We start from the raw sequence: 19,175 nt of genomic DNA, 5'->3' as shown, positions 1-19,175 counted from the left end.
ATTCAAATTTCCCTGTTTGTGCACAAGCCTCGGCCAGTGACGGAGTGCAGCCGACAGAATCACCAGAATCTACATCACAAAAGTGGCGAAAATTAACCCAGAAATGTTCTTCGGTGACCTTGGACATTCCTGTAATAATTCATATCACCACTGTGTTGCATATTATGATGACTGTCAGTTGCGCTCTTTTATAACTATCGGTGGCGCTCTCTTATGATGACTGTCAGTTGTGCTGTAATGACTGTTGGTTGCGCTCTGTTATAACTGTCGGTTGTGCTCTTTTATGATAACTGTAGGTCATGCTCTGTTGGTTGCGCACTTTTTATTATGTAGTTGCACTCTTTTATGATAACTGTCAGGGGCACCCTGCTATGATGACTGTTGGTTGCGCTCTTTTATAGCAGTCAGGGGCACTCTGTAATGGTGACTGTTGGTTATGCTCTTTAATGATGACGGTCGTTGTGCTGTAATGACATTGGTTGCGCTGTTATGATCACTGTCCGTTGCGCTCTTTTACACCTCTCCACCCACTTCTCAAAATGTTGCGGCTGCAGACAGGACCAGTGACAGACGGGAGACGTCACATTCTGGGGGACACTGAACAATCAGCGCTGAGCGGAAATATTTATATTACAAAAAGTGACACTAAATATCTTCTTTTTTTCTTTTTATATAGCACTAACATATTCCGCAGCGCTTTACAGTTTGCACACATTATCATCGCTGTCCCCGTTGGGGCTCACAGTCTAAATTCCCCATCAGTATGTCTTTGGAATGTGGGAAGAAACCGGAGAACCTGGAGAAAACCCACATAAATATAAATAATAAATAAATAAATATGAAGATTTATAAATCATGAAAACACATTTTGCCCAAATCCATAAAATATACAACAGTGTAAAGAACCTTCCTGTCTGCCCTGTGGGGTCTGCGCCATTAACACCTTCCTGTCTGCCCTGTGGGGTCTGCGCCATTAACACCTTCCTGTCTGCCCTGTGGGGTCTGCGCCATTAACACCTTCCTGTCTGACCTGGGGTGTCTGCGCCATTATAACCTGCAGCAATTCCATAAAAAAAGGCCAGCAGAGGGGGCTAGAATGGAGTCTGTACGAGGAGCTCCAGGATGTAGACGCCTCAGTGCTGAGTGCAGCGGAGGGGTTATCTGAGGTCCTCGCTCCAGCAGCTCCGGTGTAATCACCTCAGCGCTGAGCCGTCTACATGGCAGGGCCTTGGTGAGACCCTCTAATATCACCACCTCCAATCTAAACGCAACCTTCCCTGGACTGAGGGAGGCCCTGCCCCTTCCGGTGACATCATTGCCTCAAAAAAAATCAACTCCGTTCTAGTCGCTGCCATCCCAGGACGGCCTGTGCTCTCCACGCATGCGTGCCTCCTTTGGTGACGCCATTGGGCCTGATCTAGTCCATCAACGCGCGTGCGCAGCACAGTTACTCCGCTTCCGGCCGCTGCTGGCTTCCCTCCTCCCGTGCAGGCCTGATGGGCAGACTCTTCACACTGGTAATTGGTGGCTAATTCGTTATTCCGAGCCTTATTTATAGACTTTGTCACGTTTCAGCGCTGCCCCGCGTGGGGCTCTCCCCCGCCCCCGTCTCCTCACGCTCTGTCCAGCCAGGGCTCTCTCGCTGTAAGGGCCCTCATCCTGTCAGGGGGGCGCAGGGTACTGGTACTCGGATCATAGCTGCTGGCACAGTAGGCCCTCGGGGTACTTCCCATGTTATGGCCTTGCTTATATCGGCGTGTGTGGAGATGGCGGCGCTGTCATTGTCGATGTTTATGTGCTTTAATGACAATAAAGTCTGTGTATTTCCGGTGGGCACAGTCCGTATACATTGGTTCTGCCCTCCTTTTTCCACGTTTCCCTTTTCCATGCATTTGTAGCACCCAGGCTCTGATTGTGCTCTATATCTTATGGTATTCAGTGGTGCACCCTGTTTTTGTCTCAAAAATTTGACTTTAGACACATTTTTTTTATTTTAGCAAGAGTCAGGCTACTTTCACACTAGCGTTAACTGCAATCCGTCACAATGCGTCGTTTTGCAGAAAAAAACGCATCCTGCAAAAGTGCTTGCAGGATGCATTTTTTTTTCCCCATAGACTTGTATTGACGACGCATTGCGACGGATTGCCACACGTCGCATTCGTCGTGCGACGGATGCATCGTGCTTTGGCGGACCGTCGGCACAAAAAAAACGCTACATGTAACTTTTTTGCTGCCGACGGACCGCTTTTTCCGACCGTGCATGCGCGGCCGGAACTCCTCCCCCACCTCCCCACACCTCACAATGGGGCAGCGGATGCGATGAAAATCTGCATCCGCTGCACCCGTTGTACGGCGCTTACAACGCTAGCGTCGGTAACCTCGGCCCAACGCACTGCGACGGGCCGAGCCCGACGCTAGTGTGAAAGAAGTCTTACAGGAGAAAACAGACCCCAAAATGTGTGGTGCAATTTCTCCTGAACACGCTGATGCCCCATATGTGGGGAGAGGGGGGGGGACCACAGTTTGGGCGCACGGCAGAGCTCAGAAGGAAAGGAGCGCCATGGCAGGAAGCCCTTGTTAAATGCCGCTGTCAGAGTTGGACAGCGGCATTTAACTAGGTAACAGGCGCGGGTGGATGGCGACTCCACCCACGTTATTGTGGGCACATGTCAGCTGTTCAAAACAGCTGACCTGTCCGGGCTTTGATGCGGTCACACCATCGGAGCCTGCATCAAGGAGGGGGTTCTGACGTCGGACGTACTATTCTGTCCGATGGCAGAAAGGGGTTAAAGAGCCCCTGATGTGCCTAAACAGTGGAAACTCCCCAAGTGACCTTATTTTGTATACTATACCCATTATGGAACTTTTCTAGATCTGTATTGAGCACCTTGAAACCCCCAGGTGCTTCACAGAAGCTTCAAACATTGAGCCGTGAAAATAATTAAAAGGCTATGTGCACACGTTGCGTATTGGGGTGCAGAATTTTCCTGACAGAAAACGCAGGTGCCGACTTGCTGTGGAATTCATGCAGGGTTTTTCTGCGTTTTTTACCCCTGCTGATTTCTATTATGGAAGGGGTTGGAAACGCTGCAGTTTCGCACAAAAGAAGTAGCATGCTGCTTCTTTTGTTCCGCAGCGGTTTTCATGTGGATTTTTCCGCACCATTAGCACAGCTTTTTTTCTCTATTGATTTACATTGTACTTTAACCCCTTAACGACCACCGATACGCCTTTTAACGGCGGCAGATAAGGGTACTTAAACCACAGCGCCGGCACCCAGAGGATCTTTGGGGTCTCGGCTGCCGGGGGTAGCAGAGACCCCAAAGAACATGATCGGGATCAGTTTTTACCGACCTCTGTTTTGCGATCGCTGGTAATTAACTGTTTACCGGCGGTTGCAAAAAAAAAAAAGAAAAAAAAAAGTGATGTAATTCTCTGTCCTCTGATGTGATCGCACATCAGAGGACAGAGAAATAGGGGGATACTGGGACCCTGTCATACTTACCGGTGTCCCTGGATCCTCCTGCGTCCCCTCCTGCCCGCCGGCTTCTTCATCAGAAAAGAAAATGGCGGCGCATGCGCAGTGCGCCCGCCATCTGCCGGCCAGCAGGAGAGAGGAGTTGGGGCTAGGGTTAGGGTTGGGGCTAGAATTAGGGTTAGGGTTGGGGCTAAAATTAGGGTTAGGGTTGGGGCTAAATTTAGGGCTAGGGTTAGGCTTCTTTTACACTTGCATCGGTACGGGGGTGTCGCAATGCGTCGGCCCGACGTATCGACGCACGTTGTGAAAATTGTGCACAACGTGGGCAGCGGATGCAGTTTTTCAACGTATCTGCTGCCCAGTCTATGTCCTGGGGAGGAGGGGGCAGAGTTACGGCCACGCATGCGTGGAAATGGCGGACGCGACGTACAAAAAAAAGGTTACATTGAACGTTTTTTTGTGAAGACGGTCCGCCAAAATCCAACGGATCCAGTGCACGACGGACGCGATGTGTGGCCATCCATTGGCAATACAAGTCTATGGGCAAAAAAGGCATCCTGCAGGCACATTTGCAGGATCCGTTTTTTGTCCAAAACTACGGATTGTTACGGATACCACACGACGCAAGTGTGAAAGTAGCCTTAGGGCTAGGGTTGGGGCTAAAGTTAGGGTTAAATTTAGGGCTAAATTTAGGGTTGGGGCTAAAATTAGGGTTTGGGCTAAAGTTAGGGTTAGGGTTGGGATTAGGGTTAGGGTTTGGATTAGGGTTGGCATTAGGGTTAGGTTTGGTATTAGGGTTAGGGTTAGGGTTTGGATTAGGGTTGGCATTAGGGTTAGGGTTGGTATTAGGGTTAGGGTTGGTATTAGGGTTAGGGTTGGGATTAGGGTTAGGGTTGGGATTAGGGTTAGGTTTGGGATTAGGGTTAGGTTTGGGATTAGGGTTAGGTTTGGGATTAGGGTTAGGTTTGGGATTAGGGTTAGGTTTGGGATTAGGGTTAGGTTTGTATTGAGGTTAGGGTTAGGATTTGGTTTGAGGTTGGGGTTTGGGTTGGGGTTTGGTTTGAGGTTGGGGTTTGGTTTGAGGTTGGGGTTTGGTTTGAGGTTGGGGTTTGGTTTGAGGTTGGGGTTGTGTTGGATTTAGGGTTGTGATTAGGATTATGGTTAGGGTTGGGGTTAGAATTGGGAGGTTTCCACTTTTCCGCAATTCTACGTTGAAAAAGTAAAACGGCGCTCCTTCTCTTTCCAGCTCTGCGGTGCGCCCAAACAGTGGTTTACCCCCACATATGGGGTATTGACGTACTCAGGAGAAATTGTACAACAACTTTTGTGGTTTAATTTCTCCTGTTACCCTTGTGAAAATAAGAATTTGTGGGCGAAAAGATCATTTTTGTGTAAGCAAATGCGATTTTTTTATTTTTATTTTCACGGCTCTACGTTATAAACTTCTGTGAAGCACTTGGGGGTTCAAAGTGCTCACCACTCATCTAGATAAGTTCCTTAAGGGGTCTAGTTTCCAAAATGGTGTCACTTGTGGGGGGGTTTCCACTGTTTAGGCACATCAGGGGCTCTCTAAACGTGACATGGCGTCCGATCTCAATTCCAGCCGATTCTGCATTGAAAAAGACAAACAGCGCTCCTTCACTTCCAAGTTTTGCGGTGCGCCCAAACAGGGGTTTACCCCCACCTATGGGGTATTGGCGTATTCAGGAGAAATTGCACAACAAAATTTATGGTTAAATTTCTGTTTTTGCACTTGTGAAAATAAAAAAAAAAAAATGGTTCTGAATTAAGATGTTTGCAAAAAAAAGTTAAATGTTAATTTTTTCCTTCCACATTGTTTCAGTTCCTGTGAAGCACGTAAAGGGTTAATAAACTTCTTGAATGTGGTTTTGAGCACCTTGAGGGGTGCAGTTTTTAGAATGGTGTCACACTTGGGTATTTTTTATCATATAGACCCCTCAAAATGACTTCAAATGAGATGTGGTCCCTAAAAAAAAAAATGGTGTTGTTAAAGTGAAAAATTGCTGGTCAACTTTTAACCCTTATAACTCCCTAACAAAAAAAAAAATTGTTTCCAAAATTGTGCTGATGTAAAGTAGACATGTGGGAAATGTTATTTATTAACTATTGATCGGACCTGTCGAAGTGCTGCATAGCACGAAACAGCTGTCGTCCTGTATGCGTTCACTACCCTCCCTGCATCACGTAACTATGTGTTAATAAATCGCTGAAGTTCACCACCGGTGAGTGCGCTTTCATTTTTCTTTCTTTTGGACACTTCTATATGAACTGTTTTTTCTTGGAAGCGGCACCCAGGTGGAATGCCCATGGCGATTGATGTTTTATTTTGACAAAAGGCATATACGGTACATTGCTTATACCCCTGAGTCACAAGGGTCTAACTAATTACGGCAGTGCGGGTGTCATATCTCTTCAGTTTTTATTTATTAACTATTTTTCGTGACATATCTCTCTGATTTAAGGGCATAAAAATACAAAGTTTGAAAATTGCAAAATTTTAAAAATTTTCGCCATATTTCCGTTTTTTTCATAAATAATTGCAAGTAATATCGAAGAAATGTTACCACTAACGTGAAGTGCAATATGCCACGAAAAATCAATGTCAGAATCAGCTGGATCCGTTGAAGCGTTCCAGAGTTATAACCTCATAAAGTGTCAGTGGTCAGAATTGTAAAAATTGGCTCGTTCATTAAGGGGTCTGGAGGAGAGGAGACTCTCCTTCAGGCCCTGGGATCCATATTTCTGTAAAAAAAAAGAATTAAAATAAAAAATAGGGATATACTTACCTTGTGATGGCCCCCCGAGTCCTCCCGCCTCTCAGCGGTGCACGCGGCGGCTTCCGTTCCCAGGGATGCATTGCGCTAATCACCTGAGATGACGTCGCGGTCACGCGACCGTGAAGTCACAAAGGTCCTTCACGCAAAGCATCATTGGGAACGTAATGTACCGGGAGCACCGCTGAGGAGATCGGGAGCCGTCGGAAGGTGAGGATAACCATATTTTTTATTTTTTTTATTATTTTTAACATTCTATCTTTTTCTATTGATGCTGCATAGGCAGCATCAATAGTAACAAGTTGGTCACACTTGTCAAGCACTATGCATGACAAGTGTGACCAACCTGTCAATCACTTTTCCAAGCGATGCTTCAAAAAACGCTAGGAAAACGCAAGCATTCTGCAAGCTAAAAACGCTTGCAACATGCTTGTGTTTTGCGGGAAAATGCATGCGAATTCCGCATGCGTTTTAGCTGCAGCAGGGAGTTGCGGAAATGCTGCGGACATTTCTGCAACATGGGCACATAGCCTTAGACGCACTTTTCCCCAAAACAATTTGGGAGGAAAACGGGGGGAGGGGGGTACGTCTTAGGCTACGTTCACATTAGCGTTTTGCGTGTTTGCATCGGGCGACGCATGCGTCATGCGCCCCTATATTTAACATGGGGGACACATGGACATGCGTTGTGCTGCGTTGTGCGACACATGCGTTTTTTTTTTGCCACAAGCGTCGGGCGCAGAAAACGCAACAAGTTGCATTTTTCTTGCGTCCAGATTTCGGCAAAAAAGGACGCATGCGTCGCAAAACGCAGCGTTTTTTGGTGCGTTTTTATTTGCGTTGTGCGTTGCGGCGCCGACGCTGCGGCGCACAACGCAAATGTGAACGTAGCCTTAGGCTGCCGTCACGCTAGCAGTATTTGGTCAGTATTTTACATCAGTATTTGTAAGCCAAAACCAGGAGTGGAACAAATAGAGGAAAAGTATAATAGAAACATATGCACCACTTCTGTATTTATCACCTACTCCTGGTTTTAGGCTATGTTCACACTATGCCGTTTTTACCGCGGAACCGCCGCGATTTTGCCGCTGCGGGTCCGCAGCAGTTTTCCATGCAGGGTACAGTACAATGTTACCCTATGGAAAACAAAAACCTCTGTGCCCACATTGTGGAAAATCACGGGAAAAAACGCGCGGAATTGCTGCGGAAAAAAAGGAGCATGTCACTTCTTTGTGCAGAATCGCAGCGATTCTGCACCCATAGAAATGCATTGATCCGCTTACTTCCCGCATGGGGCTGTGCACACCAGGCGGGAAGTAAGCGGATAATGTGCGGTTGCTACCCGGGGTGGAGGAGAGGAGACTCTCCTCCAGGCCCTGGGAACCATATTTGAGTAAAAAAAAAAAAAGAATTAAAATAAAAAAATAATGATATACTCACCTCTCAGCGCTGCACGCGGCCATCCGGTCTCAGGTTTGCTATGCGACCAGGACCTGCGGTGACGTCGCGGTCACATGACCGTGATGTCACGAAGGTCCTGGTCGCACAGCATCTTTGGAACCGGACCGCCGCCTGCAGCGCCGAGGAGATCGGGACGTCAGAGGGTGAGTATATAATTATTTTATTATTTTTAACATTACTATTGATGCTGCATATTGCTGCATATGCAGCATCAATAGTAGGGGTAAAATCCCGCAGCGGAACCCGCAGGACAAACCGCGATAAATCTGCAGGGATAACCGCAGTGGGTTTGCCCTGCAGATTTATCAAATCCGCTGCGGGAGAACCCGCAGGACAGGACGCAACGTGTGAATGTGGCCTTAGACTATTGAAAAGATTCCGGCACACTGCTACTGAAGATAGTCTTTCATTTATTGGTCAATCTTTGTATTTAATCAGTTTTTTCATAACGGTGAATTTTCAAACAAAAGGTTTTTATCTCTGCACTCTTTGATTCGGACATATAATGTGAAAATCTTTATCTCAACGTTTCGGCTAAAAAGCCTTTCTCAAAACTGATTAAATACAAAGATTGACCAATAAATGAAAGACTATCTTCAGTAGCAGTGTGCCGGAATTTTTTCATTAGTCTATATATTTTTTCCTGAGCACCTCCAATTAAGTGAGCGCCTTCCTCATCGCTACTCCTGGTTTTGGCTTACAGATACTGAGGTAAAATACTGACCAAATACTGCTAGTGTGACGGCAGCCTTATAGTGCGAATGCAGGCTTACCGGGGAGGTTACGGCAGTGGTCTGATGATGCTGCGGCAGTGGGGAGTGCACCTGAGCAGGGTCCTTTCCTCAGGATGCCGGTGGCAGGAGAGTGGAGACACCGCGGCCCGGTGTCCACGGCAAGCAGAGCCGAGGGCATCACCGGTTTCCCTGCGGCCATCTTCCTGAAGCCATGGGCCGCTGGAGGCTTCAGGAAAATGGCCGCCGGATGCAGCGCATACGCAGATTGAGACCTCGGTGGCACTCAGATTCAGGAAAATGGCCACCGAGATCTCAATCGGCCATTTTCCTGAAGCCTCCGGCAGCCCACGGTTTCGGGAAGATTGGCCGCAGGGAAACCGGTGATGTACTCAGCTCTGCTCAACGTGGACACTGGGCCACGGCGTCGCCACATTTCTGCTGCTGGCATCCTGAGGCAGGAACCCTGCTCCATGCTCTGCCTCACCGTCGACACTGGACCTGCAGCATCGCACCCGGGACTGCAGCATTGCCCCACTTCTGCCAGCAACCTGAGGAAGGAACCATGCCTTCTGTTACCCCGCTGTACCACCGCCGGCCCTCAGGTAAGATGCATTAAATTCGGACAATAAGACAGACTCCCATCTTATGGTCCAGTGCGTCTTATAGTCCGAAAAATACGTTATCTTCCCCTTCAAGAAGAACAAGTAGTAGTCCTGGTATTTAGATGCATTGGTGCAGTCTTGAAGGCAGAGGGTGGTCACACCAAATATTGATTTTTATTTTTTTTTTTTAATTTCTATTCATTCACTCTTGCAAATTAACATTTTTTGTTTTTCAGCCCTCTGCCTAAAACTGTTGTACAGTACTGTTTGTATGTTCCCACTAATACTGTTTTTTTAATTTATTTTAGGGTTAAGATGGAGAACAATAGTTTATGCTCACCTATTACCAGAAATGAGCAACCTGAAGAAAAGGATGGTGAGCGTTCTCTATTGCCTTAGTGTGTATTGGATTAAACATTGCCTTACCGTATAAATATTGTGATCTATATATCTTATAGCTGTAGTACATGGAATAAACTTTCAACAAATGGTTTTGCATGCAATATAATTTGTGAAGCTCTCTTCGTATGTGCCTTTGGATAGTTTGTTTTATTCCACTTTAGGAAAAGACAGACTGAATAAATGATCAGTTTCATTTGTTATGAAACCGAAGCAGGGGAGCCCCATTGATTGTGAAGGCCCTTTTGATACCTGCTTTTAGGCCGGGGTCACACTTGTGAGTTCAATGCGAGAAACTCGCACATCAATACTCGGCACTGCCGCCGGTGGTTCAGATCGGAGCGTTCAGCTGCATAGAAATACATGCAGCCACACACTCCAGTCCCAAGTGCCGGCGGCAGTGCCAGGTATTGATGCACATTGTACTCGCAAGTTTGACTTTGGTCTTAGAGCAAAAATCTGAGTCTTCATAAATTTGTATGTAATAGCTGCAAATATGGCATTGCACTTGTTATTTAAGCTCAGCTTTTCAGACTCTTGTGTGATATTGACATTCTCATCATTTTAGGTAAAGTGTCTTAAATATGAATATTGCTGTTTTTATTACATTTTGCAGGTGAAGAAAATAAGGATGGTAGTTGTGCCAATGCTGAAACATCAAATACATCTGAGAGGTGCCCCATATGTCTTAACTATCTCACCTTAGAAGTTGGCTTTCCAGAAGATTGTTGTCATGCATTTTGTGTTTCCTGCATTCTTAAGTGGTCTGAAGTAAGTTGTTAAGCCACAATATTGTAAATTCCACAGCTCTGATTTTGTTTTAACGGTTATTCCCACAGTTGCAATGTTTCATAAATCCCAATTTCTGCATAACTATTGCTAGTATTCAGATCAAGGCCAACATAACATTTCTTGTGCCTTTTTATCTTCTGCCCCTCCGTGCTTCCAGTATCACAGAGCTGAATGGGCTATCCTCTTATCTGCTGAAACTACATCTCCCAGCAGCACACCGCTGCTCCTCAGTGCTGCAGTGCACCTCTCTCTGCTCTCCTGTGATGGGTGACTATGTAAATACTAGATGGTGGCCCGATTCTAACGCATCGGGTATTCTAGAATATGCATGTCCTCGTAGTATATTGCCCAGTCACTTAGTATATTGCCCAGTCACTTAGTATATTGCCCAGCCACTTAGTATATTGCCCAGCCACTTAGTATATTGCCCAGCCACGTAGTATATTGCCCAGCCACGTAGTATATTGCCCAGCCACGTAGTATATTGCCCAGCCACGTAGTATATTGCCCAGCCACGTACTATATTGCAGGGGTCCCCAACTCCAGTCCTCAAGGCCCACCAACAGGTCATGTTTTCAGGATTTCCTTAGTCTTGCCCAGGTAATAATTGCATCACCTGTGCAATGCAAAGGAAATCCTGAAAACATGACCTGTTGGTGGGCCTTGAGGACTGGAGTTGGGGACCCCTGCTATATTGCCCAGCCACGTACTATATTGCCCAGCCACGTACTATATTGCCCAGCCACGTACTATATTGCCCAGCCACGTACTATATTGCCCAGCCACGTACTATATTGCCCAGCCACGTACTATATTGCCCAGCCACGTACTATGTTGCCCAGCCACGTACTATGTTGCCCAGCCACGTACTATGTTGCCCAGCCACGTAGTATGTTGCCGAAGCCACGTAGTATGTTGCCGCAGCCACGTAGTATGTTGCCGCAGCCACGTAGTATGTTGCCGCAGCCACGTAGTATGTTGCCGCAGCCACGTAGTATGTTGCCCAGCCACGTATGTAACAGGTTAAAAAATAAAAAAGAAACATACTCACCATCCGAAGAGCCCGTTGTAGTTCCGGCGCTTGTGCGGTGTCCGGTCACAGGATTGGTATGAGCGCAGGACCTTCCATGACGCAGCATCAATAGTAAAAAGTTGGGGACACAGTGTTAATACCGGCGGTAAAGGAGTGCGTTACCCGCGGCATAACGCGGTCCGTTACCGCCGGCATTAACCCTGTGTTAGCGGTGACCGGAGGGGAGTATGCGGGCGACAGACACTGACTGCGGGGAGGAAGGAGCGGCCATTTTCTTCCGGACTGTGCCCGTCGCTGATTGGTCGCTGCAGCCATGAAAGGCAGCTGCCGAGACCAATCAGCGAATGAATAACCATGAGAGACAGACAGACAGACGGAAGTGACCCTTAGACAATTATATAGTAGATATATATACCGTATATACTCGAGTATAAGCCGAGATTTTCAGCCAAAAAAAAATGGGCTGAAAGTGCCCCTCTCGGCTTATATTCGAGTCATGGTCAGCCGGTGAGGGGGAGCGACGACTGTCAAATTCTCACCTGCTCCCTGCGCTTCTGACGCGGTCCCTGCATGTCCCACGGTCTTCGGGCGCGGCAGCTTCTTCCCCTGTTCAGCGGTCACTGGTACCGCTCATTAAAGTAATGAATATGGACTCCACTCCCATAAGGGTGGAGCTCACTACAGGAAGAAGCTGCCGTGCCCGGAGACCGTGGGACATGCAGGGACCGCGTCAGGAGCAGGTGAGTATTTCATATCACCTTTCCGCGTTCCACCGACGCTTCACCTTCCGCATCCTCTGCACTGACTGTTCAGGTCAGAGGGCGCGATGACGTATTAGTGTGCGGAGAGACGGGATGCTGAGGAGCAGCGACTAGAGGGGAGTATGTCATTTATTTTTTTTATTTTTTTTTTTTAGTGCAGCGGCAGCATTACATGTGGCACAATGTTATATGGAGCATTATATTGGGCCATACTGAACTGCATGGAGCATTATATGGGGCATCTATGGGGCCATAAAGAACTGCATGGAGCATTATATGGGGCCATAATGAACTGTATGGAGCATTATATGGGGCATCTATAGGGCCATAAAGAACTGCATGGAGCATTATATGGGGCATCTATGGGGCCATAATGAACTATATGGAGCATTATATGGGGCATCTATGGGGCCATAATGAACTGTATGGAGCATTATATGGTTCATCTATGGGGCCATAAAGAACTGCATGGAGCATTATACGGAGCATCTTATGGGACCATAATGAACTGCATGGAGCATTATATGGGGCGTATTTTAATATGGAGCATCTTATGGGGCCCATCATGAACTGTATGGAGCATTATATGGGGCTCCTGATTCAATATGGATATTCAAAAACACTTAACCTACTGATGTTTCAATTAATTTTACCTTTATTGGTATCTAATTTTATTTTTGAAATTGACCAGTAGCTGCCGCATTTTTCACCCTAGGCTTATACTCGAGTCAATAAGTTTTCCCAATTTTTTGTTGCAAAATTAAGGGGGTCGGCTTATACTTGAGAATATACGGTGTGTGTGTGTATATATGTACACACTAGATGGTGGCCCGATTCTAACGCATCGGGTATTCTAGAATATGCATGGCCACGTAGTATATTGCCCAGCCACGTAGTATATTGCCCAGCCACGTAGTATATTGCCCAGCCACGTAGTATATTGCCCAGCCACGTAGTATATTGCCCAGCCACGTAGTATATTGCCCAGCCACGTAGTATATTGCTCAGCCACGTAGTATATTGCCCATTTACGTAGTATATTGCCCAGCCACGTAGTATATTGCAGAGCGAGGTAGTATATTGTCCAGCCACGTAGTATATTGCACAGCGATGTAGTATATTGCCCAGTGACGTAGTATATTGCACAGCGACGTAGTATATTGCCCAGCCTTGTAGTATACAGCACAGAGCCACGTAGGATATTGCAGTGACGTACTATATTACAGAGCCACGTATGTCACAGGTTCAAAAAATAAACATACTCACCTAACGATCCGAGGGCCCCTTGTAGTTGAACATACTCGCTATTCTTGTCGCTGCTCCTCAGCGTCCCGTCTCTCCGCTTCCTGGGATCCAACGGCGCTGTGCAGATAAGCGTGCGGCTGCCGCCATCTTGCATTCCCAGGATGCTTTGCGAAATTACCCATATGACTTAACGGTCTCGCGAGACCACTAGGTCTTATGGGTAATTTCGCAAAGCATCCTGGGAATGCAAGATGGCGGCGGGCGTCAGCGGACAACGGAGGGTGAGTATAGCAGTTTTTATGTTTTTGTACTATTTTTATCAATAGACTAATCCGAGGACTCGAAGGTAGAAGAAACCAAAATAAAGACAGGTTGTATACCAGAAAAGGAATCTATAGCCATCAGGACATATTAACCCCTTCCCGACCCATGACGCCACGTAGGCGTCATGAAAGTCGGTGCCAATCCGACCCATGACGCCTATGTGGCATCATGGAAAGATCGCGTCCCTGCAGATCGGGTGAAAGGGTTAACTCCCATTTCACCCGATCTGCAGGGACAGGGGGAGTGGTAGTTTAGCCCAGGTGGGGTGGCTTCACCCCCTCGTGGCTACGATCGCTCTGATTGGCAGTTTCACTTTCAACAGCCAATCAGAGCGATTTGTAATATTTCACCTATTATAACGGGTGAAATATTACAATCCAGCCATGGCCGATGCTGAAATATCATCGGCCATGGCTGGAAATACTAATGTGCCCCCACCCCACCGATCGCCCCCCCCAGCCCCCCGATCTGGCCGGTACACTGCTCCGGCTCCCCTCCGTCCTGTGCTCCGCTCCCCCCGTGCTCCAATCACCCCCCCTGCACTCCGATCCACACCCCCCCCCCCCCCCGTGCTCCGTTCCACCCCCCCGTGCTCCGTTCCAGCCCCCCCGTGCTCCGTTCCAGCCCCCCCGTGCTCCGTTCCAGCCCCCCCGTGCTCCGTTCCAGCCCCCCCGTGCTCCGTTCCAGCCCCCCCGTGCTCCGTTCCAGCCCCCCCGTGCTCCGTTCCAGCCCCCCGTGCTCCGTTCCACGCCTGCCGCGCTCTGATTCCCACCCCCCCCATGCTCCGATTTCCCCCCCCCCCCCCCCCCCGTGCTCCCCCTCCACCCCATCATACTTACCGATCCTGCGGGGCTCCGTCCGTCTTCTCCCTGGGCGCCGTCATCTTCCAAAATGGCGGGCGCATGCGCAGTGCGCCCGCCGAATCGGCCGGCCGGCAGATTCGTTCCAAAGTACATTTTGATCACTGAGATAGATTATATCTCAGTGATCAAAATAAAAAAAATAATAAATGACCCCCCCCCTTTGTCACCCCCATAGGTAGGGACAATAAAAAAATAAAGAAAATTTTTTTTCCCACTAATGTTAGAATAGGGTTAGGGTTAGGGGTAGGGTTAGGGTTAGGGCTAGGGTTAGGGTTTCGGTATGTGCACACGTATTCTGGTCCTCTGCGGATTTTTCCGCTGCGGATTTGATAAATCCGCAGTGCTAAACCGCTGCGGATTTATGGCGGATTTACCGCGTTTTTTTCTGCGCATTTCACTGCGGTTTTACAATTGCGATTTTCTATTGGAGCAGTTGTAAAACCGCTGCGGAATCCGCAGAAAGAAGTGACATGCTGCGGAATGTAAACCGCTGCGTTTCCGTGCAGTTTTTCTGCAGCATGTGTACAGCGATTTTTGTTTCCCGTAGGTTTACATTGAACTGTAAACTCATGGGAAACTGCTGCGGATCCGCAGCGTTTTCCGCAGCGTGTGCACATACCTTTAGAATTAGGCTATGTGCACACGGTGCGGATTGGCCGCTGCGGATTCGCAGCAGTGTTCCATTAGGTTTACAGTACCATGTAAACATATGAAAAACCAAATCCGCTGTGCCCATGGTGTGGAAAATACCGCGCGGAAACGCAGCATATCAATTCTTTGTGCGGATTCCGCAGCGTTTTACACCTGTTCCTCAATAGGAATCCGCAGGTGAAATCCGCACAAAAAACACTGGAAATCTGCGGAAAATCCGCAGGTAAAACGCAGTGCCTTTTACCCGCGGATTTTTCAAAAATGATGCTGAAAAATCTCACACGAATCCGCAACGTGGGCACATGGCCTTAGGGTTAGGGTTGGAATTAGGGTTATGGCTACAGTTGGGATTAGGGTTAGGGGTGTGTTGGGGTTAGGGTTGTGATTAGGGTTATGGCTACAGTTGGGATTAGGGTTAGGGGTGTGGGGGGGTTAGTGTTGGAGTTAGAATTGAGGGGTTTCCACTGTTTAGGCACATCAGGGGGTCTCCAAACGCAACATGGCGCCACCATTGATTCCAGCCAATCTCGTATTCAAAAAGTCAAATGGTGCTCCCTCAATTCCGAGCCCCGACGTGTGCCCAAACAGTGGTTTATCCCCACATATGGGGTACCAGCATACTCAGGATAAACTGCGCAACAATTACTGGGGTCCAGTTTCTCCTGTTACCCTTGTGAAAACAAAGAAATGCTTGCTAAAACATCATTTTTGAGGAAAGAAAAATGATTTTTTATTTTCACGGCTCTGCGTTGTAAACGTCTGTGAAGCACTTGGGGGTTCAAAGTGCTCACCACATATCTAGATAAGTTCCTTGGGGGGTCTAGTTTCTAAAATGGGGTCACTTGTGGGGGGTTTCTACTGTTTAGGCACACCAGGGGCTCTGCAAACGCAATGTGACGCCCGCAGACCATTCCATCAAAGTCTGCATTTCAAAAGTCACTACTTCCCTTCTGAGCCCCGACATGTGCCCAAACAGTGGTTTACCCCCACACATGGGGTATCAGCGTACTCAGGAGAAACTGGACAACAACTTTTGGGGTCCAATTTCTCCTGTAACCCTTGGGAAAATAAAAAATTCTGGGCTAAATAATTATTTTTGAGGAAAGAAAACGTATTTATTATTTTCACGGCTCTGCATTATAAACTTCTATGAAGCACTTGGGGGTTCAAAGTGCTCACCACACATCTAGATAAGTTCCTTTCGGGGTCTAGTTTCCAAAATGGGGTCACTTGTGGGGGGTTTCTACTGTTAAGCCACATCAGGGGCTCTGCAAACGCAACGTGACGCCCACAGAGTATTCCATCAAAGTCTGCATTTCAAAACGTCACTACTTCACTTCCGAGCCCCGGCATGTGCCCAAACAGTGGTTTACCCCCACATATGGGGTATCAGCGTACTCAGGAGAAACTGGACAACAACTTTTGGGGTCAAATTTCTCCTGTTACCCTTTGTAAAATAAAAAATTGCAGGCTAAAAGATCATTTTTGAGAAAATATTTTTTATTTTTTATTTTCATGGCTCTGCGTTATAAACTTCTGTGAAGCACTTGGGGGTTCAAAGTCCTCACCACACATCTAGATTAGTTCCTTTGGGGGTCTAGTTTCCAAAATGGGGTCATTTCTGGGGGATCTCCAATGTTTAGGCACACAGGGGCTCTCCAAACGTGACATGGTGTCCGCTAATGATTGGAGCTAATTTTCCATTTAAAAAGCCAAATGGCGTGCCATCCCTTCTGAGCCCTGCCGTGCGCCCAAACAGTGGTTTACCCCCACATATGGGGTATCAGCGTACTCAGGACAAACTGGACAACAATATTTGGGGTCCAATTTCTCCTATTATCCTTGGCAAAATAGGAAATTCCAGGCTAAAAAATCATTTTTGAGGAAAGAAAAATTATTTTTTATTTTCATGGCTCTGCGTTATAAACTTCTGTGAAGCACCTGGGGGTTTAAAGTGCTCAATATGCATCTAGATAAGTTCCTTGGGGGGTCTAGTTTCCAAAATGGGGTCACTTGTGGGGGAGCTCCAATGCATAGGCACACAGGGGCTCTCCAAACGCGACATTTATCAAAATATGATGTCGTAAAAAAAGCTTCAGATATACTATGTAGCAATACAGTGGTCCAAAGAAAAAGAGGGAATAGACAAAATAAGACGCCCAATATCACTAGTTTATCGCACCAGTGTTCCATATACATGTGTGTGGGGTCACCTCCATCTGTGAAAGTGAAAGAAAGAAGTTACCTGTATGTAGGAGAAGGACCAGGCTATAAGGGATAAAGTAATAAGAGACAGGTAATGAAAATCAACCATACTCAGGGAGAAATAAGAAGCCCAGGACCGCATATACATACCTAAAGTAGAAAGGTGCAGGGGATATAGGCGCTGCCGCTGAGGAAATAAGGTGAGAGGAAGAACGGAGCCCGCTCTATTTATGAGAACACTGACCTATGGCCCGGAATTAGATGGACCGCACGCATGCGCAATAGCATATTGCTGACGGAAGTGGGGCAAAGGTAAGAAGAGGAAAAACAGGAAGAAGATGGCGCCCAGGCGCCAATCGCATAAACAGAGAAAGAAACAAAGTAACAGCGCTACAGCGCTGAAAACAAAACCAGCCGACCTACGTGAAACAGGGCAAAAGAGGAAAAGTGGGGGAATGTGTGCCCTGGTGCAAATAATACACCAAAAGAGAAGGGACAAAATAAATAAGGAGGAAATACAGGAAGACCACGAAAAAAAGAGCAGGCATACCATAGAATACAAACAGTACGGATTATAGCGCTGCGCTGAAAGAAAGGGGGAAAAAAAAGTAGAGATAAGCCATACCGCTAAAGAGACTGCTACCAAAGGGAGTAACAAAGCCGGTCCAGAGAAGAACAGAGTACCACAAGAGGAAGAGGAGAAAAAAGACATAACACCACAAACCTGTAGAAGGTGATATAACACCCAAGGGTGATGGACCACTGGATCAAGTCTAAAAAGAAAAAAGAAAAAGATATAACATAGTACAAAAATCTAATATGCTATAATAACATAAGGGACATGTAATAAACCCTAATGTACAGCCATCATAAAGGAGAACACAATAAAGTAAAAGAAAAACTCAGGTAGAACAAGGGATCACGTGTTACATCTCAAAGACGTGTAATATAATGGGACCTCAATAAAACGTTTCATACTCTCTATTGAGGCCATATGGTTCCAAAGTTTGGAGCACATGAATCCAATAGGACTCCCTCTGTTTTAATTTCAGAATCCTATTTCCGCCTCTTCTGGCTACAGGAATACTATCGATAATTTGGTATCGCAACTGTGCGACACTGTGATTATGTGAAGTTAAGTGCGCCGGTAAAGGCAAAAGCAATTTATTGCACCGAATGGTTGACTTATGTTGTGAAATACGGTCTCGGATATGTTGGGTAGTCTCACCAACATATCCAAGACCGCACGGACACTTAATAAGATAAATGACATAAGTAGAATCGCAGCTGTAAAAACCGCGAATCGGAAACCTCTTACCTGATCTAGGATGGGTGAACGTGTCGCCCCTAGTAATGTTTGAACATTGAAGGCAATGAAGGCATGGAAATGTGCCCTTGCGTGTTGTAGCCAAAAAAGTTTGTCTTGCCACCAATTTAGAACTTCCAATATCAGCTGCAACCAACAAATTACGAAGATTGGGTGGTTTCTTATGACACATGAGTGGGGCTACCTGGAACTCCGGAATAGTAGGATATGATAAGCCTAAAAGGGACCAGTGTTTGTGTATCAGACCATGAAATATGGGCATGAATGGATGGTAGGTATTGACAAAAGCCATCCTATTAACACGTGATTGTGATTTAGTGGAAGATGAACTATCTAATGGAAAATCTAAAAATGACTCGGGATAACCCCGGGCACGAAATTTAGACGCCATCTCGTTCAATCTAACAGTACGTCGAGATGGGTCGGACACGATCCTATTTATCCTGCTGTATTGTGATCTCGGAAGCGATCGCTTAATGTGGTGAGGATGACAACTGGTAAAATA

The 19,175-nt window shown here is 46.9% G+C and overlaps 1 protein-coding gene across 2 annotated transcripts in view; it reads left to right on the top strand.

The window, feature by feature from the left end:
* The first annotated feature begins 1,411 nt into the window (after positions 1–1,411).
* Positions 1,412–19,175, top strand: part of SCAF11 (SR-related CTD associated factor 11) — a 207,905-nt gene continuing 190,141 nt past the window's right edge. For both annotated transcript variants that reach the window (XM_069764481.1, XM_069764483.1), the window contains exons 1-3: positions 1,412–1,517; positions 9,379–9,446; positions 10,086–10,240. In XM_069764481.1, the coding sequence (XP_069620582.1) occupies positions 9,386–9,446; positions 10,086–10,240 (216 nt within the window). In that variant the 5' untranslated portion in view covers positions 1,412–1,517; positions 9,379–9,385. The remainder of the gene's footprint in view (positions 1,518–9,378; positions 9,447–10,085; positions 10,241–19,175) is intronic.

Source organism: Ranitomeya imitator, chromosome 4 (assembly GCF_032444005.1).
Source record: "Ranitomeya imitator isolate aRanImi1 chromosome 4, aRanImi1.pri, whole genome shotgun sequence".
In the NCBI taxonomy this organism is placed as follows: Eukaryota; Metazoa; Chordata; class Amphibia; order Anura; family Dendrobatidae; genus Ranitomeya; species Ranitomeya imitator.
This window is presented reverse-complemented; position numbering and strand designations above follow the sequence as displayed.